Source organism: Anopheles cruzii, chromosome 2 (genome assembly GCF_943734635.1).
Source record: "Anopheles cruzii chromosome 2, idAnoCruzAS_RS32_06, whole genome shotgun sequence".
In the NCBI taxonomy this organism is placed as follows: Eukaryota; Metazoa; Arthropoda; class Insecta; order Diptera; family Culicidae; genus Anopheles; species Anopheles cruzii.
The window spans coordinates 47,450,590-47,474,775 of NC_069144.1; the positions used below are offsets into that span (position 1 = coordinate 47,450,590).

At 51.0% G+C, this 24,186-nt stretch overlaps 2 protein-coding genes across 3 annotated transcripts in view; one reads left to right on the top strand and one right to left on the bottom strand.

Moving 5' to 3' along the window:
• Positions 1 to 5,028: 5,028 nt before the first annotated feature.
• LOC128277655 (uncharacterized) lies at positions 5,029 to 13,948 on the top strand. 2 transcript variants are annotated; one of them, XM_053016147.1, is made up of 5 exons: positions 5,029 to 5,303; positions 11,032 to 11,164; positions 12,085 to 12,902; positions 12,968 to 13,288; positions 13,364 to 13,948. In XM_053016147.1, the coding sequence occupies exons 1-5, from the start codon at positions 5,266 to 5,268 to the stop codon at positions 13,737 to 13,739; spliced, it is 1,686 nt and encodes a 561-aa protein (XP_052872107.1). In that variant the 5' UTR covers positions 5,029 to 5,265; the 3' UTR covers positions 13,740 to 13,948. The 2 variants fall into 2 exon arrangements, with proteins under 2 accessions (XP_052872107.1, XP_052872108.1); XM_053016148.1 differs by lacking the exon at positions 11,032 to 11,164 and having other exon boundaries at positions 5,178 to 5,303.
• Positions 13,949 to 18,364: 4,416 nt separating this feature from the next.
• The window catches only part of LOC128269367 (potassium channel subfamily T member 2), a 39,812-nt gene continuing 33,990 nt past the window's right edge, over positions 18,365 to 24,186 (bottom strand). The window contains exons 23-27 of the mRNA XM_053006813.1: positions 22,356 to 22,532; positions 19,378 to 19,583; positions 19,009 to 19,303; positions 18,720 to 18,908; positions 18,365 to 18,643 (exon numbers count right to left, since the gene is read on the bottom strand). Of these exons, the coding sequence (XP_052862773.1) occupies positions 18,365 to 18,643; positions 18,720 to 18,908; positions 19,009 to 19,303; positions 19,378 to 19,583; positions 22,356 to 22,532 (1,146 nt within the window). The remainder of the gene's footprint in view (positions 18,644 to 18,719; positions 18,909 to 19,008; positions 19,304 to 19,377; positions 19,584 to 22,355; positions 22,533 to 24,186) is intronic.

Here is a 24,186-nt window from a genome sequence, read left to right on the forward strand (position 1 = left end):
GTTGGACCGCCAAGCAATTATCACTGATTGATTCGATTCATAAAAAAATCCGGATTTGCTCTCGGCTTGAACAGCTCCGCAGAATATGGTCCCACGGGTTGTTTTGAACAAAAACTCGCCGGAAAAAATAATATCTGCAACGCGTGGCCGGGAAGGCCCCGGGAAAAGTCGGCCGGCTGCAGAGTGAAAGAGAGTCGGATGATGACGCGGATCGATGCGGATGCGTAAAAGTGTCCGCGCGCGTACTACGGCCATCGTTCGTCGTGTGTTCGGGGCCCGCATCCGGTTCGGGTTTCCATTCATCGCCAGTACGAGAGGATACGGCGAAGGAAGTTAGTTCTCTCGTTGGAAGTAAACGTGTGCATCGGGAAATCGATCGATATGAAATTGCATTACACGCTTCGGATATTGCAGCAGAACTGGGTTCTGTTTTGTAAATAATTCATTCCGAGATAACGCTGGAATTGGAAGGAACGGCAGCTTTGGCGGCTGTTGAACGAAAACAAGCGGCTGAACAAACGCGTTCCTGTAAATATACTTTATCGGAACTTCCGAACGGCACGTAACCTTGATCTTGGAGACCGCGCGGGTTAATGGGTGTGAAGTGAGTACAAAATACAAAAACAAACCCGCACGAGTGATTGAACGTTGCGTGGGAAAAGAGTATCACGGGGCGCGACAGGCAGCTCTCCCCCAAACACACACACAAGCTCCGAAGTCCTTTCGCAGTTTCGCAGGTTCGTTGGTGAGAAGGGTTTTCTCACGCCGGTCGCCGGTAAGAGTGAGCGTGAGCGTCATGATCGGTCGCACTCGCTCGTGCGCTTGTTGGCGCCCGGTTCTCGGTGGAGCATTTCGACACAACCGCACCACGTTTTCGTGGTTCTCAGTTCTCGCCGAGCATTCGCTCGTCACGGTCGTTGTCGTGTTCGGAGTTCGGAGCTGTTCGCGGGCGCAAAAGTTGATAAGTTAGTACATTTGGCCCTCGCTCGGGGACCGAGCTATCTTCGGTCTGCCCACGCGCGCCACTGTGTGCAGATTTTGTTATCAGTGGCGCTGTGGCGGTTGGTTAGACGTACTTCGCGCGCGCTGCATTATTAATCGAGTGCTGTGTTCGATGCAAATGTAGTGACGCCCGTGGAAAGTGAAACTTTTACCAAACCCAATTAGTTTGTGCAAACGAAACGGAGTGTGGTATTGAAGGCAAAAATTCTGACGCCATTCTCGGAAAAGGCACTGCAGACGCGCACAAACACACACTCTGCAGAGTACCATCTTTGAAGCGATTGTTTACAGCAACGTCGTCGACATCATCATTGGGGCGAGAATTTTAACGCCGCGCCTTCGGGTGGCCCCACAGCCACGCCGTGTGGCCCCGAGAGATTGATGATGATGCTAATGAGTCGACGCGTTCGAAGAAAGTTTCCAAGAACCAAACAAGTTTACCCCGCTGGCCAACAACGGGTGTCTGGCTGGTTAGAGGGCGCACATGAAACCTGAGCCCCTGGATCGTGGCGGTGGTGGCATTCGACGATCGATTCCTGAGCCGAGACGCTTCCGGGCCAGTATGATGGCCACACCGAAAGCCACAACTATAGCAACCGGATGCCCGAAACCCCGGGAGGCGTAACTGGCCACCGGCGGCAAGGTCACACTGCTACGGAGGCCCGCGCCGCTAATTTCGAGTACACAAAGCCCCCCCGGCGATGGCGAGTGGCACTTCAACCTCGCTCGCTGGCTGGCACGGAGTGAAAACGGATGAAAATGTCACAATCGTAAAGCGCGGCAGGTGGTGTGTGGTCGTGCGCGGCCATCCAAATGCGTGAAGAATTACGAGACAATAATTGGACCGCGGTCCACGATCGCCGCCGCCGATCCACGCCGTTTTACGACTCATTGTGTGTGCCCAGTTCGATCGGCGCCCCAATAGTGGCCAAATTTTGGGTGATGCACGCCGTGGGATGGCCGACCCGACCCCCAGTTTGGCCGAATACAAATCATTTTTCTAACGATAAAGTTTGACAACAATTCCATTGCTGGCGGTGCTGGTGGGCGCGCACGGCGAATGTCTAATTCGCGTCGCATTTCAACTGACCGCGGCGACCCGGTGCGCGAGTCACGCGACCAACTCCCGCTGGGAGGCGGAAGTGCCGCTAAATGCGGGAGTCGAAATAGATTTAGCCCCGGATTGCGCCGGGGGTTTGATTTGCACGCACGCACCGCACGCGAAAGAGTTCTCGTGGGGCGGACCCCAAAGGTGTTAATAATAGCCCAGCGGGCGCTGGACCTGGACCTGGAATGTGTGCCATTCCGTACGTCTCCATTCCACTGCGTTCCACTTCCCTGTGGGATACGCTATTCCCAATATCCCGACCACCGAAATGGGTGCTAATGTCCACTGACACTTTCCCCGGAAGTTATGCGCCCGACCGGGAACTGGTCTATGTTTATTTTGCCCAACTTGGGGTGAATGATTTGGGGGATCCCAAAATGGATAGCAGCGACCAGACGCCGTATTTGGGCGTCATTAATACGCGCAGGTGCGTGATAGTCGTCGCATAGAATAAATTAAACCCACGTCTCCGGGCGAACGTGGCGAACTTTGGAAGCGCCGAGTACCAATTTGGCGGCTGATTTCTTGCGAAAATTGCCAATTTCCTCGCATCCAACTCAATCGATAATGTGGTTCCGTTTTCAATCCCTCGCAAAAAAGCCGGCCCACGGAGACGCCGACGCCGGCGGAGCGTCCGAATGCAACACCGAGTCCCGTGACTCCGTGTGGGGTTAGTTGTGCAAAAACACCCTTCCAATGTGCGCGGACTCGTACATTCCCATCCAAGGAGCTGGCCTACGCAGCACCCCAGCGCGGGACAGAGAGAAAGAGAGAGCGAGAGTGCGACTGACATCCTCCATTTCGGCCCAGCTCTTGCCGGTTGCCTTGGTAACCGCACGCCCGAAGCGGAAGGAAAATCGACCGCGCGTAGGGAGCTCTCGGGGCATCGCCGGAAAATCATCATCAACTTAATTTGAAGAACTGACATCCTCGCAGGATCCTGGCCCGCCGGCATCCGGGCAATCCGGCCCACGTTTTTGTGGGGGTGGAAAATATCGTTCATTTTCGTCAGTTTCGCTTTCGTTGTTGAACTGAACGCACGGACGACGGCATCTCTTTAAAGGCAAGAAAAACGGTCTTTAGGTGTACAGTTAAGTTTTGGGCCTTCGAATTCGAACGGAGCTAGAGGCTTAGATTTACGATGATTAGAGCCTTAGATTTAGGTCGATGTGGAAGTGTAGAGTTAATTGTCAGCTCTAGAGGTGTTGTTGTGAAGTGGTTTTTCGCCGTTAACTGTGGGAAGTAATGATTGGGTCGCCTCCAGGACATATACAAAAGGATGAAACCAATCCGCGCCGTTAGCAAAACTTGAACTTTAATGTACTTCTGATTGATTGAAACCTGGCCTGCCTCATTGTGACGGCGGGCATAATCATCATCTTTAAATAATCAATTTTGCTGCCGTGGGAGTGGAAAGCTCTTAGGGAAATTGGAAAATCATAACACGGCACAGGGCCCATTGTTGCGTGCCCAGCCGATGAATGATGGAAAACTGACTTGCACAGAACGGTCGGTTTTTGGCTAATGAAAGCGGCCTTCCAGCTCATTTCAAAATTCCGCTCCACGAGGATGCGAAATTCTCGTCCAGAGTGATGAATAGACCCTCGCTCTGAATGGGTCGGCTGACCTAGAACGGGGGATTACTCTCTGCCCTCTGATTGCGTTTGCGGAGACGAACGGTTCAGAATATTTACATCTGAATGATTCATTCGCTGCCGGTGTATGGCTGCCCATCAAACACACAGCTTACACGCGGCTATCTCGCTGATAGGCGCTGTGAACATCAAATAAATACAGTAATGATGGTGGGCCATGTGACTTTAAATTAGTTGCCTTCAACCGCATACAGCCGGCGGCATCAGGTACTGGCGGCCGCGCACTGTTTACAGTCACAGTGTTTAGAAAGGTGAACCGCTGGTGGGAACTACGACTATAAACACCAAGCGAAGAGTAGAATAAGTTCCTCTTCTTAGATTCCGAAGCACACCGTTAGATCACACTCATCTTGGAGTGTGTGCGGTGTCTAAAAGCGAAAGGTATCAACCGCAAGGAACCAAGTGATTTCGTAGACCAGGCGAACGGCTGGCCACCGCGAGGTGATAATAAATATGTTAATATTTGATGAAACAAAGCAGTGCGAAAACATGTCTCACACGCTGCCGGCCGGTAGACGAACGCGAATGGTTTGAATATTTAAAACTTCCCCAAAAACCGGACGCTGGATCGCTGGGCTTCTGACGAGGGCAATCTGATTTATCTTGAGATTTATTCAACAGCCAAGCAGCGGGGTCAGGTCAAGCGAGAGCCGTGGATTCACACCCTTCCCGCTCACAGCTGAGAGATACAGGTTTTTGATTGCGTCCGAACGCTTGGTTTTGAAATGACGTCGAAATGATGCGCGCCATGCTCCGATCTGGCCGGATACTGGCCGGATTGGGGAACAGCGTGTCTGTCAGCGCAGTGGCCACCCCCTTCCGAACGGACACCAGCCCACGGGTTGTTCAATTTGGTGGATAATTCGGCCCAATTGCGATGCACCAGAGGATGGTGCGTTCGCTCGGCAACACTAGAATAAACACCGCAAGCTGTTTGTTTGCGCCCCGGCAGCCTGTGGCGTCTTGAAGTCGTTGCCATCATTACGGCGGCTGTGTTCACCTCGTGACACGGCCCCACGCCGGCGACGACCGCTTATCGCGCACCGCAATCATTACGCGGTGCCCGATGCGCAATCGATGCCACTGATCTTATTGCAATTGTTGGCCGCGTCAGCGTCAGCTGGCCCCCGCGACTGATGGGAGAGGAGACACCCCATTAAACATTAACTCCCCCCGGCAGCTGCTGCTGCTTCCTGTGTGCTGTCGAGAGCTACGGTTGGAGCTTGGGTACCGCGAGGCTAGCAAACTGGTTGTTACGAACACGTGCTCTGAATTACAAGCTATCGGGCCGACCGCGGCCCCACCGCCAGTTGGCCGATTGTCATCAGATAAAAAATCGTGACACTAATATTTAGACGCTTTCAGACGCTCCTCTCGTGGCGATGTTGAATTCCGTGGCGCCGTGAAACGACAAAACATTTCAAATCATTCCGATAGTGCCCTAGACTAAACCAGTGTTCCCGAGCGACCGTCCCAGTACCAGGGCGTCATCGTCGCACCATGGAGGTGTGCTGCTTGAAAATGGCATCCAGATGCAGGTAAGTTGTGGCATAATGCACAAAATATATTGTCCGCGTTCCGCGTGTAAATTTACTGTCCCACGCAAGGGAGCTGTGAAATGTTGCAGTATGGTGTCGGTGGAAAATAATTCTCCGGACTGTGCTTCTGGTTGTTCTCATCTCCTGGCCGGAAGTGTGCACGGAGATGCTGAAAAACACGACGCCAGACGAGAAGATGGCGATCACATAAAGAAGGTGGTTTGTGGCGGAAACTTTTGGGACACATTTTGTTTGGACAGCCTGTGCCAGGCACCGGTGACGAACGGGCTTCGTTCAAAACACGTCGAAACACGTGGCGTGGAAGGTCTTGCTGCGTGCTGCGAAAATGTGTTTTGGCAATTAGTGCGCCCTGAAGTGTGCGCCATAACATTCAGCAATGGACGAGGGTTTTTTGGGGGTGGTCCGAAAATGGATTGGAATGTGCTCCGTCTGTCCGTTACTCCATTGGAGCTGCAAATGGAAAACAGCTTCAGATATAGGGGTGGCCCTTGAAAAACGGCTGGGCGAGACACGGCGCCTCGATTAGCACCGCCGAGATCGCGGAGAATCGTAGAATGAAACGAAGCACGTGGCCCAGTTTCGCGTTGATGATGATGCGCGCGATATGCTGCCGTTGCTGCTGGGGCGCTGCGACACAACGTGAATCAAACCCCACCGACGCCCGGCAGTTAGTAAATGGCGATCCCCGAGTATCGTGTCCCCCCTGGGGGATGGGCGCGCAAATGATGCGCGAAAGGTTCATCCATTGATTGGAGCCACTACACAAATAGTTGGACCGTTTTTCCGCGACGAGACCGGATCGTTCGGTGGAAGATCGGGGTGGGGAGGAAGATGAGCAATTTATCACGTCCACAATTAGTGGTTTAACAGGCGCGGTCGGTCACCGCGTGCTCGCCGCGGGATCGCAACGGCCCCATTCATTCAGCAAAAGTGGGGTTCGGTTGCAGTCGTGAGGGCAATTGGTCGAGGCGAGGCGATGTTTTTTCGCGCACCCATCCCATCGCGCGCTGCTACTGATGCTGCAACGCAGCAGCAATAATCCGATCGATTGAAGAGACCCACGCGCGCGGTGGTGGTGGGAAAATGCGCAATGAATTGGCCATTATTTTGTCACCCGCGTTCGCAACGGACCCGCGAAAAAAGCGTGCGGACGGTGGTTGGTGCGCCTAACGATCCCGGGGGAGGGTGGTTGTTTCTCATTTCCGCTCTCTATTGGTTATGACCGACGCCGCCGGGAGGGACAGTAATTGTGTTCCCGTCTGCACCCAGCCAGCTATGGCGTAGGCTATATCGGGAAGGTCGTGGCTAATGATGGCAGTTTGATCGTTGACGGTGCTCTAAAAAGCGCACAAACGACAATTTAGTTTAACAAACAATATTGTTGTCGAGCACACTCCGAGGGAAGGAGGGTCATAAAATATCTAAATAACTAGCTAGCGCGAATTGTTGCTGGGAGGCAATTATATTGGTCCGGGTCCCGGGTTCCGAATGGTGTTTCAATTTTTGTCACATAACTGCCTATTAACCTTTCTACAGGAGCTTAATTGGGCCTCTCTCTCTGGGCTCATCCCATCGGGCACCAAGTCAACCAATCCAAAATGGATTAATCAGCTTCGAAGATGTCGAGCAGCGAACCCACCGCCTTTCTTTCGGGGCGAAGAAAGCTTCTCTCACCGTGGTGGCGAGAGGCTCATTTATCAAGAAGCCAAGACGTCGGCTGGCGTCACAACAATCATCCATTCTCCCAGACCCAGCACGGCTTCCCGGTCCGGTCCGGTTTCTGTTACGGCAAATTGACCTCCGTGTCGCGATGAAAACTGTGACACTCCGACCAAGGTGTGTAAGCAAACAGTGCCAGCTTTTTTCCCGGTTGCGGTTGTGGCCCTTCCGACGTGACACAATCTGTGGCCTAAACCGGGCTAAGGCATGAAGCCGGGTGCCGTCCTTTCTGTGGGGTCCGTGTGCTTGACACGTTGACGAGCTACTTAACCCCTGCCGGTTAGGGGGTTAAGAGGTTTGCCGGTTTCTGAGCCCGTCTTTGTTAGGTGCACACTAATCGATGTTTCATTTCGTGCCACAGAGGTGCGACTCCATGCAGAGTGGAGCATTTTGTTTCCGTCATAATGGCACAACGGGGGCCTTTTTTCCTGGAAAATAGTACTCTTTTGGAGCAGGATTTTAACGACATGAAATGCTACACGAAAAGCGAAGTCCATGGGAGATTTTCGCGGTGTGTGCAATTTAACTCACCTTCAACCGTTCGGTAGGCAGACCAAGAAGGAAAAACGATGTTTACACACTCCAAACAAAATTAAAACCATTTTCTCCCGTTCAGAGGCCCGTTGGAACTCCCAGTTGGAGTTGCAGCTCTCGCCCCCATTACTCTCTTGACCTTGACATTCGTTCCTTCCATTCGCGTTGTTCATGTTTCGGCGCCATTCATCGCCATCGGCACCACACCACAGTAGGCGGCACACAGTTTAGTGACGTCGGCGCTTAATGTTTAATGCCTCCCCACCCTCGGGAGGCGCCTCTATCGACCTTGGTCGTTGATTTCCTTCCGCGTTGCGGGATTACTTTCCATCGCGAGAGGCGAGTTTTCCGACGATTGCAATCAGCATGGGAAAAATGGGTGCCTCACTTGCACCAGCTCCGGCGGCGCTGGATCAGTTCATCACGCGAAATGAGTTAGACAACTTGTTTTCGGGGCTTCATTTTAATGCGCGAGGCTCGAGGCCTACTGTGTTGGCATTTGCATATGCATTGGATATCTCTCCCCATGCTGGTCGCGTACGCAGTGCAGAAGCGCTATAAAAATGAAAAACGACCGTCGGTCGGGTGATCTCTGGAGCCCTCCGAACCTCCCTGCTGCGGTCTGCGAGGCCCTATGCCGACGTATGTTGCGTTTTTTTTTGTACGCTTCCGGTTTGCGGGCTTCCGTGGGGAACAAAAGCTTGGATAAAGCGGTTATTTACATAGCATCGTGCTGGTAATTTGTTAGTTTAAAATTAATGCCGCGGGTCGGATAGAGTCGGTCCCCGAGAAACCGAAACCGGCGGGGTCTTCCGTCATCATCGTTGTCGTCCGTTGTCTTATCGCGTGCCAATGCCGATATGATAGGGCCATCGCCGTGCCGCATTCCGCTTGTTCTGGGCACGTTTTTTTTGCCTCTGAGTCCAAAAACACGATAAGGAAACATACGGTAAACGCTCCGGAACGCGAGCCGGACTTGGCCAGCCAATGTGCCGCGCGATACACGGCACGTCGTGCCAGCGATGAATCAACAAACTTTTGGGTGACGCTGTGGTAGGTTTTGTAAATATTTGGTCGGTATCTTTGAGGCAACAAATGGGGGAGGTACAATCCAATTTCGAGCCGATAACATTACGCCTAAGCCTCTGGGTCTCTCTGTATCTTGTGGCAACCGAAAATCGTCTCGCTTTGGTTCGCCGTAATTTGCGGACGCTTTGCTCTTCGTTCCGCTGTTCACACTCAGTAAAATATAACCAGGTATTTTAGGCAACACTTCCCCCCGTATCAAGTCGGTTAATAAATACTGAAACTAATAAGGATGCGATGCGATAACAGTCTCAGATAATTATACGGTGCTAGGGAAACGATTTTGGGATGTTCCGTGTCCAAACAAGGATCTTTTTAATTAAATGGTAGCCAATAGGCAAGTGTGGTAAAACCTCGACCACTTAAAGCAAGGTGACATCAGCAAGGTGTCAACAGAACAGTCAGAATCCTCTAATGGCCACAGTGTTTGTATATTTATGGCCGATGTAAGCATACGGATCGGTTACTCACTGTCGTTACTTTAACTTTGGGCTGCATTTGTTAATTATTTCATTTGTCCTTCTATTTAATACTCAGTCTAGTATTATTAAAATATGCGTCTAAATCTTGTCGCAAATAAGAAAGCAATTTGTAGTGCGGCCATGGGGCTAGTGACGCCGAAATTTGCTCTATTAGGTCTACTTATCCATGTCCTATAACTACTCTAACAGTATTCTACTTTATAGTGCATTTGTGGGCCACTCCCGGCTCTGGGACAGCCGTGGGATTGGAAAACGAAAGTGAAACCCGTCGTACCCTTCGCGGAGATCGAACCCGAGACTTTTCGAAACGAAGCTATCGCCTATCTCCATACTCTACCTTTGGCTTGGCCACATGCAGAGAAACCATAGGACACACACTGGTTGGTTGGTTGACATTCTCCAGCCCGAGTGGGGGCCGATGGCCACCGTTTTTTCATGATAATTCGATCGACTTGGTGCTATTTTATCGAGCCACACACACACACGAACACACCTAGTGAACGAGATCGGCCAAACCCGATACCCCGGGGGACCGGGGGAAGCCTTCTCGGTGCTGGCCAGTGGCTGGCTGACCGGCCTCCGCCTCGGGTCGATTAACATGTGCATATGATTTGCGCCTTATGCGAGAGCCCATTTCCTTAAGCAAACAAACCGGTGGAAATTCAATCGCCTTTTCGATCGATCCGCAATTGAACCCCCCCCCCCCCGCGGGCGGCACACAGGGTCTGCCCGCCCGTTTCGTGAGTGACACGGACGGACGCGCGAGTGAATAATTTAACCTCAATTTATGATGTATTAATTATGGTGCGGTGCCGCTGGGTGCTGGCTACACTGGGTGGCAGTTACAATTATGAGATTAATTATCGCCGCCCGGCGGACTGACTGACTGAGAGCCACAGCACACACAGCAAACAAGACAAGTCTCCGACAAGCAGCTAACGGCGGCCAGCGCGCGATCGGCTCGATTTCGATCTGGAATGCTGTGATCGATTAATATTAACGAGGGTCCACTCCGCGCCGTCCTTGCCAATAAATCCATCCTCTCCACGGAGAACGGTTGATCTCTGGGAGGCGAGGACTCTCCAGCCCTTAGTCGGCGATGCGCCCTCCGTGTAGACCCAGATATTTACGTCATCGGCACTCTCGATCGAACAGTCTGCGATCGTGAGCCGCCCGTGCTGCTGCTACTCGGAGGCCCTTAGCCTCGTAGTTGGGTGTGAGAAAACGGAACCGCCGCGTGTGTGTCTTTAGTGCCGCGGCGGTGCCCGGTGGCCTGGCCGGGTGGGCTCGAAAGATGAGCGCATTTGTTTGCTAATTACGCGTAAGTGAATAGGTAAATTTCGGCAACTCTAAAACACCCGACACACGGCGCGTCAATCGGCGGTGGAACAGGTTTTCGGATTGTGTCTGAGTCACACCCGGCCACGCGGCGTGGCGTGTGAAAACATCCTGTCGAGGTCACCCGCCAAGATGATGAGCCTTGAAAGCTAGTACAGCGCCCTAGTATTTAGTGTCCATCATTCCCGTTTCCCGTCGTGTCATGGCAGAAAATCGTGTTCCGGTTCCTTAATGTCCCAACCATTACCGGGAGGTTATGCAAAACGCATACAACACCATGCCGTGTAGGGGGCCGTCTGTCGCGAAAAGGTGTGTCCTGTACGGAGGACCTCCGATATCGTATCGGTGCCCACGATCTATCGTTTAATACCGTGTCGCAAGTCGCGAAGCGAGCACACGATGTGGCGTATAGGGCCGTAAGTGACCGCTCGTCCCCACTGTCTGGGTGTTCGATTCCGTGCTATCCTGCAACACCTCGCTCCAGAGTTCGGGGTTTTTCGAATCAGAAATAAAATCATTCTTGTGTTCTGTTCTTTCGCCCCGCACAGACCGACGCGCCCAATTAAGGATATAACGCAGCTTTCGTCGGCCGGCTCCTCGCACGACTGTGGCGCACTGTCACGGGTCGTGATGGTCAGAAAGACCGACCAGCGCGTCATCAATCACAAGGGCAGTCTGAAGGTAAGAGTGCACACAGCTGGTGTCGGTTCAGGTGTCCTGCGGAACGCAGGACGCTGTCGTACGAAAGAAATATCATTTTCCGAAGTTTCCTCATTATTTTGTTTGCTAAACTTGAGGCAAAGTTAGATCGCAAAATTAACGCATTAGACCGGTTTTAACCTAGTCTTCTGTCTACCACCATACCAAGGTTTATATATGAATTTTTGTATCACTCAGAAAGTGTCTAACGAATCGGAAATCAGCACAAGGTAGCCCATGGGAAAATTTCACTGCATTTTCATTACTTTGTTTCTCCGTTTGCCATTAATATCTCCCCGTGGCCACCGGATTAGTCTGAAAGACGATTGCAGACCTTCTTCACCGTTTCTTGACCATTACATATTCCCCCATTTGAAGGTCCTGGCTTGGCCGTTACCGACTGGCCGTCGCCGCCGCCGGTTTTTGTACCGCATTTTCCGGTTAGTGGCGGTATTAGCGCAGAAAAGATTACTTTTCTCCTGCTCCTTTTCCATTCTCCCGGGGCCCCCGAAGGCCGGTTCTTTCTCGTTAGGAGCCATAAGTACGTACGGCGGCGTGGTGCCCAAAGCAGTCGAGGGTTCAAAGCGACCGCTTTTGATGCAGTCCGTCCTTCGTTTCTGAGGGGACCGAAACGGTTTGGCTCAGCAAAATGGTAGCCGCCTCCGGAAGTATCCTTACGTGCTTTCTTTTTTCGCTGTTCGTCTTTTCGGAACCTTTTTCGAACGTTCCCTATCAAAGGACTTTCCGCCCAAATGATGATGGTCACTTTTGCGCGCTGGGGCATAAATGTGCGATTTATGTGAGTTTGATTCGAGCCCGATAAGTCGCCGCCCTTATCCCGTTGGTGGGCTATGTCTAAATGTCTCAATAAATTGGTGCCCTTTCCGTTCCGTTCCTTTCAGGATCCACTGTGCGAGGTGATTACGATGGAGACGATACAGACGTACAAGGGCCACAAACCGGACCGGACGGTGGTGTTCAAGGAGAAGTACGATCTCACCGGCAACGACATGTCGAAGTCGCTCTCGACCGGCAAGCTGGCCGCCGGATCACCGCGCCTCTCGATCTCGCCGCTGCGCACCATCCTGACGACCAGCGCGGAACTCGAGCGGACCCGGAGCGCCACACCGAGCGATCGGAACAACAACACGGCGGCCACCGTGGCCACCATCAAAGCTAGTCCCAAAGTGAAGCAGCAATCTCTCGGCCTCCGGCCCAAGTCGCTCGATCGGAGCAACAACAATCAGTTCGGGGTCGGCAGTCCGCTGTCGGCCAAGAGTCCCTCGATCGTCGGGACGCTCCGTCAGAGCGGAGGATCGCTGGCCGGCTCGCAGACGTCCCTGCTGCGGAGTCCGCTGTACGGTGAGTTCGAGCGCGAGTGCCTGAAGGCCCACAACGAGTACCGATCGCGCCACGGTGTGCTGCCGCTGAAGCTCAGCAAGCGCCTCTGCCGGTACGCCGAGGAATGGGCCAAGGTGATCGCGGCCCGCGGCGTCCTGGTCCACCGGAGCAACTCGCAGTACGGGGAGAACATCTTTTGCTCGTGGAGCTCCACCAACACGAACGTGACGGTCAGCGGACGGGAACCGGTCGAGAATTGGTACAGCGAGATCGACATCCACGTGTTCGGCAAGGAACCGGCAACCCTCAAGACGGGCCACTTCACGCAGGTCGTCTGGAAGGACTGCCGCGAGTTGGGAATCGGTATGGCACGGAACCGGTAAGCTGCTGCGCGCTTCGATCCTATCCCAGGGACCTCCGATTGAGTTTCCATTTTTCTTCCAGCTCCGGACAGGTGTTTGTGGTCGCAAATTACGACCCACCGGGGAACTACATCGGGAGCTTCGCAAAGAACGTGCCCCCGGTCGGTGGGTTCGAGGTACCGAAAATCATCGTCGAAAAGCCGGCAACAGAAGGCACGATCGCGAACGGAGCACTCAAGACCACCATCCGACGGCAGTCGGCGACGGTGGCCGGAGTGGTGAAGACCGAGAAGCACGTGCGAATCGTCGACGAAAATGATCCGGATCAGTTTGATGAGTTTTCGGTGGGCATGCTGAAGCACCACAACGAGTACCGGCGGCGGCACGGCGTTCCGGACCTAATGTAACGTTTTCTCCTTCCTCTTTGGCGAACGGCCTCCTAATACAGTTTTCGTTTGCCTTTTCTTTTTACTTTTAGTCTGCACAAGGAGCTCGTCCGGGATGCGCAGCAGTGGGCCGAGATACTGGCCCGGGACGATCGGTTCACCTACCGGCAGAACTCGAGGTACGGCGAGAATCTGTACTGCCTGTGGTCGTCGGATCGGAACGCGCGGCCCAACGCGCGCGACGTGTGCCGATCGTGGTACGAGGAGGTAAAGCAGTACACGTTTACCGCGGAGCCCCGCGGCATCGTCAAGGGTGGCCAGTTCACGCAAATGGTGTGGAAGGGCACCAAGGAGCTCGGCGTCGGGATCGGTCAGACCCGGAGCGGCAAGGTGATCGTCGTCTGTACCTACTATCCGCGCGGGAACGTCGTCGGCCAGTTTCTGGCCAACGTGAGCAAAGCCCGTTAAACGCACACGGCGCGCGCATTTGGAGCACACCACAAACCGTACCTACCACAGAGAACCTTTCGAGATAATCAGGAAACTTCGGAAGCCTTAACAATCGCAAAGAATGGGCCGTCCTCCGCTAGCACCGTTTACAGTCCCGTTTACGCACGCACGGACAGAGCGCAGTTCTATTTTTCTAAACCGGAATTTGCAATCCTAGCCCCCGCCCCGACCCCGAGTCTGCCTTTTTCTCACGGACGTCGCGCCCACGTGTGGGACGGAACGTTCGTTGACGGATAGCTTTCATGATGAAACCCACATACCTGCGTAGAATCAGCACAAAACATAACTGTTTTTGGGAAACTATTGGAAGGGTCACCAGCGCGCGCGGTAGTGTGCCGAGAGTGGTGCCGCCATATTGCATATTGTAATCACCAGTTACCAGTTTAAATCACACGACAAAAGATACTAGAGTAAGCGTGGCGAACGTAGTATTTATTCAACTTACTCTGAACCGTTTGAAACCGTTTGGTCAGAACGATTAATGTTGCTATCCAAGGCGCGTTATGCAATCTAGTTTTTCAACAGTTTACTTAAACCATCGCGCGCACTATGCCGCGCGTGTACATAGCTTATACAATCTCTTTTCGGCTAGAAGTTCGGTCATTTTCGATATCTATACGGCGAGAGGGCCAAAAAGTCAGGCGCACAATCTCACCTTTGACAGATAGAATTGCATTACCGCGAGAAAAGATTCAAATGGGCTTGCCGCGAGAAAAGATTCAAATGGGCTTGCCGCGAGAAAAGATTCAAATGGGCTTGCCGCTCGAAACCGTACCCTCGGTGCCGCTGTAAACAGCTGCGCTTACAAGCAAGCTTTCTTGCAAGCGTCTTGTGTGCCACGGTTTGAAATATTGCACACTACGCGAGCGCGCTTACATACAAACTTGTGTTGCACAGTTGGAAAAATTGCGTACAATTTTCGGCAAACGGGTTTTTTCTCACTCAATAAACACCAAATATTCAAATATTCATCTCACCAAATGGTCGTTTAATTTATTGTTTCCTATTGAGAAATGGAATTTATAATGCAAAACAGGTAACAATGCAAAAATTCGCAACCCCTCAAAACCTCTCATTGAACATTAAAATAATTTCTCCGGTTCGCCGCTTGATGCCACGGTTTGTTCGTTGAAGTTTCCCGGCGTGATCGCTACCTGTTTCGCATCCTGGTACCCTGTTGAAATCCGGCACTTTGTTGAATATTTTTTAAATCAGCTTACAGGCAAACATTTTTGTGGACCCCAAAATCCGGCTCAAATTAATAGGGTCGCAGAAACTGGTAGAGGTAGCCGCAAACGCTGGTAAATTCAAGCATGCTGTAATAATGCTGTGATTTACGGATTGCATACTTTCAGGCGGCGCAGTTGCGAGCCATAAAGCCTGGGGATGTTACTCAAATTGCATACTTTTTGGCGCGATATGGCGCTGGGAGACTTGAACGATTCAACGGTAAAGCAAGGAACCTAGTTTTTCGGGAAGTTGTGCTACCTACCATCATTTCCTGCTGCCTTAGTGTTTGGAGCGTCACAAAACCAATTTCTTTGCGTTTCTTTCGATCTCGCTTAGCAAATTGGAAAAACAAAGAGACGACGTTTTGTTTGTTTAATTAAATTTTATTTTCAATTTGAATAAGATTTTAATAAAGGGTTCTTCTTCTTAACGTCACAGTTTTTGTGTGTGTGTATTGTGAACAAAGTTGCTTTTCTTTCAATGTATGGAGAGTTCGTGGCGGGTGCTGGAAATGGCCAGCATCGATTTGTTTTCGCTCTACTATCTCTATTTGCATGATTGCACCCCCCCCGCGGGGAAATGTGTGGGATTATCCGTTTGGATCACGTTTCGAAAACAAAAGGCAATGACTTTATGTTCAAAACGAGGAAAAATGGGACCTCTTGAGGCCAGGGAGAGACTTAGAATTGAGATGGTATGGAGATACAATCGGTCGGTGCTTTTAGCGGAAAGAATCTGATAACGCAACATGCTTACGCTACCGAATGATTGCGCTTCTGTGCGTATTGCAGTTTACACGGTTCAGTACAAAATTCGGTCCATCATACAAGACCAACCGCCGGATTGGGGATCCGCCCGGTTTGTGTACTGTTCCCGTTTTTGGATGGCCCATAGAAGCCGCCCTTCACGGCGCCATGGCGCCAGGATCCATTTCTAAGGCATTGGTTTGAAGTTACAGTTGAACTGCTCTAAGTAGCTTTATGTCATGCCTTTAGCCTTGCCTTTTAAAGCCTTTCGAGATGAGTGTGGCGGTCCGTGGCCGCCTTCGGAGGAGCGGATGGTTGAGTGATGAAGTGGCTGCTTTATAAAAACCTGGAACCTACGATGGTGAGTTTTTCGAAGGTGCTTCTGAATAGTGAATCTCTAAGCTAAGGGGCGGGTTCTGTAGTAGGTGGTGCTCTTTCTCCATTTCTAACCCAAAATCTTCCTATGATGCTTGTGTTTTTAATTCAATTCACTGCGATTTCAGCTACTGCGGTCCCGGGTCCCTGCTCCGGTCCGCGTCTGTTCCTCCTCCGGTTCTCCGTTTTAATCGATAATATTAGATGACTAGTTAGTAAATTTGATATACACAATTCCCTACGTGTACTTCTCTCCGGCTTCTCTTCAAACCGTTTCGCACCCTACTCGCCCTGCCCTGGCCGGTCTCCACCAAAATTGGCATCGGCCCTCATTGCTAGTGCCCAATTCGTGCCACTTTCAGCTCTTGCGCTCTCTCTCTATTTCTGTTGCTCTTTCACCACTCTTCCAATGTAAAGCGTTTATAGTATACCAAAGCGATGATTTTTTGTTGGTTTGTTTGTTTACTTGTTTGTGTGTTCACAGACCAGAAGTTCTCAACGCCCAACATTCGTTCTGCTGCAAGTTTGTACGAAATTGTTCGAGAAAAAATCGAAAACTCTAGAAAAGTAAACATCTCTCATTGGAGTGTGAAAACGTAACACACTAACAACAACACGCTACGTTGTTTTGCTATAATTTTTCATTTTTGTTTTTGTTGGTTCCTACCATTCAACCATTACTATGTACAGATATCATCACACACACAGTCACACATACACTCTTCTCTCCATTGCTACACATGCTCTAGGGTAATGTTTTTGCTTTATCATTTTGGTTGTTATCATAGATAATACTCGGTTTCGAAAACACAGATATAATCAGCAACTCTTGGGTACAAACGCGCTGGGGTCAAGATTAGAAAAATATATACCGATACTCTCTCGCTCTCGCTCTCGCTCTCTCTCTGTCTCTTTGCCTACTGCGTGCGATTCGCGATGTTCGGTTTGTAACAATTTAAGTACTCTTTCTCAGTGAAACGAGAAAACCGAATTCTTCACACCCGATCAAGTAGCCACCGAATGCGCGTTACAAGTTTCGAACCAGTTTCGTAATTTGTTAAATACATTCTCTATTAACGACGTGTTAGACTTAGTGTTTAATCCTTTCTTGTGATGGTAAGTAAGCTTTCGTGTCACTTTCACTTACCACGGGCCCACTTTCGAACTGAGAGCTCCTACGGGTCTGAAAATATTCGAGGCGCGCGTAACGCAAAACAACGTTCTTGGTAAAAAAAAAACCGATACAATTCGATGCTTCATTTTCGTGTCATAGTCAAAACCGTTGGTTGCTGAGATTGGCTGTTGTTAGTACTAGGCGGTTCGTACATTATATGTACAGTGTTGGGGACTAAGCTTAACGCATAAGAGACTGCCTACGCGAGTATGGTTCTCTCTCTATCTCCCTGTCGCTATGTGTGCCTTGCCTCCTGCCTCCCGCTGAACCTTTTTGGACCGCTGAACTGGAGTTATGAACCCTCCAAGGCTTAATTTGCTAGTGGTTTTTAGAGCTAATACTGAGCTAGGCTACTGGCAAATGGCTACTGAGAGCCGGCCCGAATGAAAGAGAATGAAAGATGGCGACAGCGTCAGATGACACATCAAGCTAATGCTAACGCTTCCTCGCACGATATGGTATCCTCTCGTTCCCCGTTAACCCACCGCTTCCGGGTGGCGCACCGAGGTCGTCCTCCGCTCAGCGTTGGATCCACCGTGCCGCCACCTGCCCATCTGTTAATTTTGTTGACGTTTGTTTCCGCGCTCGGGCTTTGTATGTACAAACTTAAAGCCGAAGGACCATCCTTCGGAGGCGAGAAGTGCTTATAAAAAAAACCGATGGGGCTCTTCTACCTACGCACGCGCCGCGGAGTAGCCGCGCCCTAAGTACAAAAGTTTAGTCCCCGCTTCTCTGTGCGCCGCTTCTAGCGTCGCTTCGGTCCACGTTTTTTATCCAGCTGTAATGTCTTGTGGCGCCGTCACCCGGTCCCGGTCCCCGTTATAGTTGAGCCCCGTTACAGAGAGCATTCAAAGCTGTGCATGGTTCGCATGGGTTTGGTTTGTCGGACACTGTTGCCAGAGGCTGCTGCCTCCTGTCAAGGCTCTACTGTCTACCAAGGGGAGCTCTGCTGCTCCCTGTTAGTACCGGCCACGACTACAACGGGTGTTGGGCTGGCTCTATATCCACTTGTTGTTGCGCACGGCTGAGCGGAGCCTGCGGCCCCACATTAAGTTATATCATACTATCGTTCCGTGCAGGTGATGCGGTTGCTGCTGCTGCTGCTGTTGTTGCTGTTGCGACGCCGAGCCCGACGGGGAGTCGTTTTGTAGCTGGATGTTGGGCGTCGAGGCGCTGTTGTTGCCGCAGGACTCCATCGCGTTGCTTAGGCCGAGCGTGGAGCCACCGAGTGTCGATCCGCCGAGCACCGAGCCGGGGCCACCGAGCCCGGACGGGTTGATGCCTCCGCCCATGCACGGTACCCCGATGATCGGTAGTGGTTCCTCCGGTGGCGTTACCTACGGTGGGCGATAGGTGTTAGTGGAAGGCACCCCGGGGGGGCAAAAGGTGGTTCAGCTTGGTTAGTACCCGCACCTCCAGTCCGATGCTGCCGTTCAGTGCAATCTTGATCGGGTTCGTGTGGTTCGTTGCCTGCATCAGCGTGGCAAAGTGGCTGATGCCGATCTCCTCTAGTGATGATTTTCGTCGTCCGCCGGCCGCTCCGATGTGCGGTAGTCCCTGCCGCAGTGAGTTGGAGCGCCGCAGCAGAATGTCGCTGTCGATCTGTCGGACCGCGGTGGAAACGGTACCGGAAATGGAACAGAAATGAAGGTACGGAAGGTGAGTATTGTGGGAACTCCTTTGCCGGTGGGGCGGACGGTACCCTCAAGGAGTTGCTCCTTCCCCGCATCTGTCCCATTGCATTAGGACTATCTGGAAGAGATAGAGAATTCGATTTTGTTGTGACGAGCGGGGGCGGCCGGGGCGTTACGTAACCTGACATCGCCTGCGGTCCACCGATGGTGTTCAGGCCGATGCCAGAGCCCCGCCGGGAGCCGGCCGCCGCCGCCGCCGCCGCCAGGTTGATGTTGGAGCAGAATGATATGTTGGACTTGCGCCGCGAGTTGTGCCGTTCGAACGTTTTCTGGGCCGAGAACGGTGACGGTCGTACCAGGTAGCTGCGGGAAGGGAACGAGCAGAAAGGATCGGTCACCGGATATCGGACACGCTGGACCGTGTGCCTGCTACCTACATAATGTCACCTTCTTCGAGCTTCAGATCGCACGACGGATTGATGATGACGTACGAGAGGTGGTTGCGCTTTTCGCTCACATCGTCATAGTCGATGCTGGGCAGGTTGAGCGACTCCATTCGGCTGCGCACCAGATTGGCGATCTCGGCCCGTTCGATTTGCTGCACATGATTATCCCGCGCTTCGTCGGCCATATTTATCGAATACTGGTTTGTTTTGGCGTCATTCGGATGATGGGCGGCCCGGGACAGATACAGAGACAGGGGCAAACACGCAGGAGGCAGAGCGGAGCGGATAGCGGGCACGCGATCGTTGTTCACACACACAAGCGGGAAAAGAAGAAAACGGAAACGGAAGAACGGAACGGAATTAGAGAGCGTTGTTGCCGTCAGAACCGCTTTTGTTTGTGTCCTCTGTCCACCGCCCTTTGGATTAGCGTGACACCACCAGGCTGGCTGGCTAGCTGACTGGCTTGTTGGTGGTGGTGGTGATTGGCCGCCAGCACCACACAAACAACGTGCTTCCGGCGAAAAACAATAGAGCAGCAGTAGCAGCAGCAGCAGCATCACAAAAAACAAATGCCCAAAAGCGGCAGCAGCAGCAGCAAAATTAACGAAACACACACAAAAGCACGCAAAAACACACACGTATAGGTGAACAACACAAATCGAATGGAGTATGCGCAGATGTTGTGCCGACTTAGTGACCAGTTCCGGATTGCGCGCGGTGCAGATGTTCAGGCTGTTCAAAAACTCTGGGTGATAGGGAACGTGAGATGATCATGGACAAACACAGATTGGTGTGCAGTTGTTGGTGGTGCGGTTCACCATTTTTTTGGGCCATGTGAAGTAGCTGGGGCTCGGTGCAGTTCGCATAGGCAGCAAGAGGGGCAATTTACAAGATGGCGGTGGTTGCATTCAAAGTGTTACTCGAACGAAGAAAAAGTTGACGTAGGAACCTTCTTTGTGACGACGCAATAGTTGACAGTGTAAACCGTGGTGCCATGGCAACGGCGTTTTCGAAGCACCTTGTATGCTCGGCATATTTAGATGTGAAGCACTTGATCGGGGATATCTGGCTAGGGAAATGTGCATGCACAACAAGCTACTGTAAACACGAGCGCGACTGGCCGCGATTTTCTAAAATTAATAACTCGACAACTCAACGCACGACTACGTAAAGGTTACTCTGATTGATGGGCTGAACAACAGACAAATTGAAGCCATTTTCGAAACAATGCAAACACAGTAAGTAACAAAAAAATTGAACCGCTAATCGAGTCTAAAGAAAAACTGGGCGCAAATCATCCTAATTTGAACTCTCGATCGCTGCCAACCAATATTAGGTGGGTTGGTGAGTGGTTAAGCTAACAGCTAGGAGTCGATGGGTTGGTACAGTATAGTCCATCTAGGGTTTGGATTTTGAACAACCGATTGGTTGACTTTTAAAACATCAAACTTCAACTTCTGGAAATTGTAAAAATTGAGTAAAAACTTTGCCATTTGCGAAACACGCCGTGCAAGAGAAGCCAATGCACCCACAACGAGTGACTGTTTGGTACGGATTTTGGTCTGGTGGCATTATCCGCCCCGTTTTGGCTGACTGGTTCTTCGGCGAAATTGAAGCTGAAAACTTGGACGACATTCGCTTTCAACGGGACGGTGTTACGTACCATACAGCGAGAGCCACAAAAGATATTTTGAGCATCCGTGCTTCGGAATCCAAACACTAGATGGATCCACCCTACCAGTGAATTGTTTGTAGACCACTCCTTTCGGCTCAACTATCCTTTTCGGGACCCACACTGTTACGCACTAGAAACGCATGCTTCTTGTAACGCTACCGACCCCAGGGGTAGCGGGGTTCACACTTCTCAAGCTTGCAGTCGGCCCCACAACCGTGGCTCGGGTGCGTTCCTTCGTTCCTTCGGGGCAAACACAACATCCGTACAGAGTGTTACATACTTACCACCGCGGCGGCGCACACAGGATGCATCGTTAGATACGGGTTCGAGAAAGGGATTTAAAAGTGAAAACAGTTTGCGCGAAGGCTTGCTGGGGCTCAGGGCACCCCTTCACAACATGCTATCGACGATAGGTAAATAAGTAATAAGGGGGGAGCCAATAATTTTCTTCCTCTGCTAAACAATTTCACTTATTCTACGCAAACATTTCTTGCAACGCAACGTTAAACACTCCGCTACTCGAAACGGCACCAGCGGCCAAAAGTCAGTCAATTACAGCTTCAGGAAAGTTTCAGTGAGTACGCATTAAATACTGTTTGCAACAACTCCACACACACGCAATTCGTTAACAGGGGTTTCTAGCTAGGGATTTTAGCCAAGATACTGGGCAGAACATGAAAACGAAAGACTTCAACACTTCCACGAGCGTGTATGAGGCAGCAGCTTGGGGTAGATCTTTTAGTTGCCTTCCGGTGGATGAATCTATCGTGAATGGGGTGGAGTGTAGGCTGCGTATTGTGCGTTCTCACGTGAAAGAGACTTACACACTAGTGGGGTAGTGGTCAGTGAAAGATAAACGTGTCGGAAGGAAGAACACGGCAAACACGAGCAAGTGATCGTACATTTGATTGATTGGTTGGTTGGTGCTGATATCAGGTGTGGCTTTCCGGTTTGTGAGGAGACTACTGACACTGGGACTGAGATCGGTGAGAGCTTTTTGCACTAGAATCAGTGCACAAACACACACACACACAGACATTTGTGACGGAACGGAAAGGGTGGTGAACACAAAATAGAGGTGTGATCTATCTGGCAGCCAATTGTTTGTTGTTGGAGACGAATATCGAACCGATAAACTAAAGCCGATAAAGGAAAGTGAACTTAGTGGTTGGAACGAAAAGTGTACTGACAACCGAAAGCTGATTCTGGAACCGAAAAGAAAACGGTGTGGCGGGGGAAGACAGAGTTGGGGAAGACAGACAGTGACAGAGTGAACAGAGTGACGTGAACTTACGCTCGATCCTTTACGGGCGGTGCATCCACCCAGACAGGACGACGACTTGCGAACCGTCGCCGGCGGTGGACGATAGGTAACACCCCGGAGGTTCGCTTCCGCGACGCCCTTGATCGGTGCGCCGCTGGCCGAGGTGCTGCTAGCGGTGGCGGTGGTCGTAACCACTTCCTCCTCGTACTAAATGCGCGGCGTTTTCATGACAACACATGCGCGAGATATTGGCACAAGCGAGCAGTAGAGCGAGCGAGCGAGACAGAGTGGCCGCGTGTATCGAGGTGTTTGTAAGATGGTAAGATGGTCGAATCGAATGAGAAAAAGTTAGTCAAAACAACGTAAGTCGCAACGTTCACACAAACGAAACGGAATGGTAAAAGAGAGAAGAGAGAGAGAGAAAGAGAGTGAAAACACAAACAGATAGTGAGTAGTGGCGGTGATGGAACACAAGAATTTAGTAAACACGAAACACGTAACACATTTGCCCGTTCTTGATGTGTCCCGGGGGGTGGTGAATTTAAATGTGTGGTGAAACAGAAAACTAGTTTACTCGTTCGCAACACAAGTTAAAGTACGTGTTACGATACGGTTTCGCGCTTGGTCGCGAGACAGGACACGCAGGCTACGACACAGATCATGGATCATTCTCGTACGGCTCAATCGACGAGACAGTCTCTGACACACCGGACGGGGGGGGATAGACACATAATTTTTGGCACAGTTAGAGGTGAAGACGGAAAACCCCGGGGGGTCACCTACGGTTCGGTTACGAACGGAGGATTAAAACACAAACAGCTGGTGGTGATACTTAAGTAAAGTGAAGCAATGGTCGAAGAGATAAATGTTGATTAAATTTTGCCAACAATTTTGTCTATGAAAGCAAAGCTCTTCGGGGTGATCGTTGATGAGGAGTTTCTACGACGGACGTGCTGCGCTAAGCTACGCTACCGATAAATGAAAGACTTCACTAGATGGACCGTTAACGATGGCCCAGGCCTGGGCCTTGAAAACCCTCCGTACCTATCACTAGAAAACGCATTAGCAAATAGAAAGTTCTACTACGACGCTAAGGATACACTATTCCTACTAAAACCGGGGGACGCTTCCACAGCGTGCATGCAACAGAGCTCTTCAGGGCTCTACTACCACGAACCTCCTGCTCGTGTGGATCTACTACGAAACTGTTCAATCATCACACGATCGACACAATGCTTTTGTTATTGTAACGTAACGCGTCCTACACACTAAAAACGGGCTAACAACAAGTAATAGGAACTCATCCAAAAACAGGAACCAAATCACTCGCCATTTAGCTAAGCTCCCAGTTTCAAGACAAGTGTTCACACACACAACATAGGAAACTCTACTTCGGAGGGGTGTGGTCACTGTAAACTATTTAGAATTTTGTGAACAGTTAGCTCAACTTTTGGAAGGACGTTTTTCGGGGTACAGATTACAGATTGTTAGGTAGGAGTAGCAGTAGTAGTGAAAATATCAACAAAAGGTACAACTCACTGTGTGCGTGTGCGATCAAATAATTCGTCCAGCTTTCGGTTAACATTTCTTTTTCGATTCTGCTTTCTATAGCGCATTTCTTTACGTTTAGACATTATTTAGATTGCTACAGTTTGTTAGTAATAGGCGATTAGTTAGTTAGGTGATAGGGAAATTAGGGCTTTTTCTGCGACTAGAGAGGATGCAAAAACCAAAAGGCATCAAATAGGCGAAAACAGAGAAAGAGAAAGAGAGAGGAGGAAGTAGAAAAGTGCGCTCATGCGCGATTATAGATAGGAAAAGAAACGGGAAAACGATAGCAAACGGTTGTGCAAACTACTAA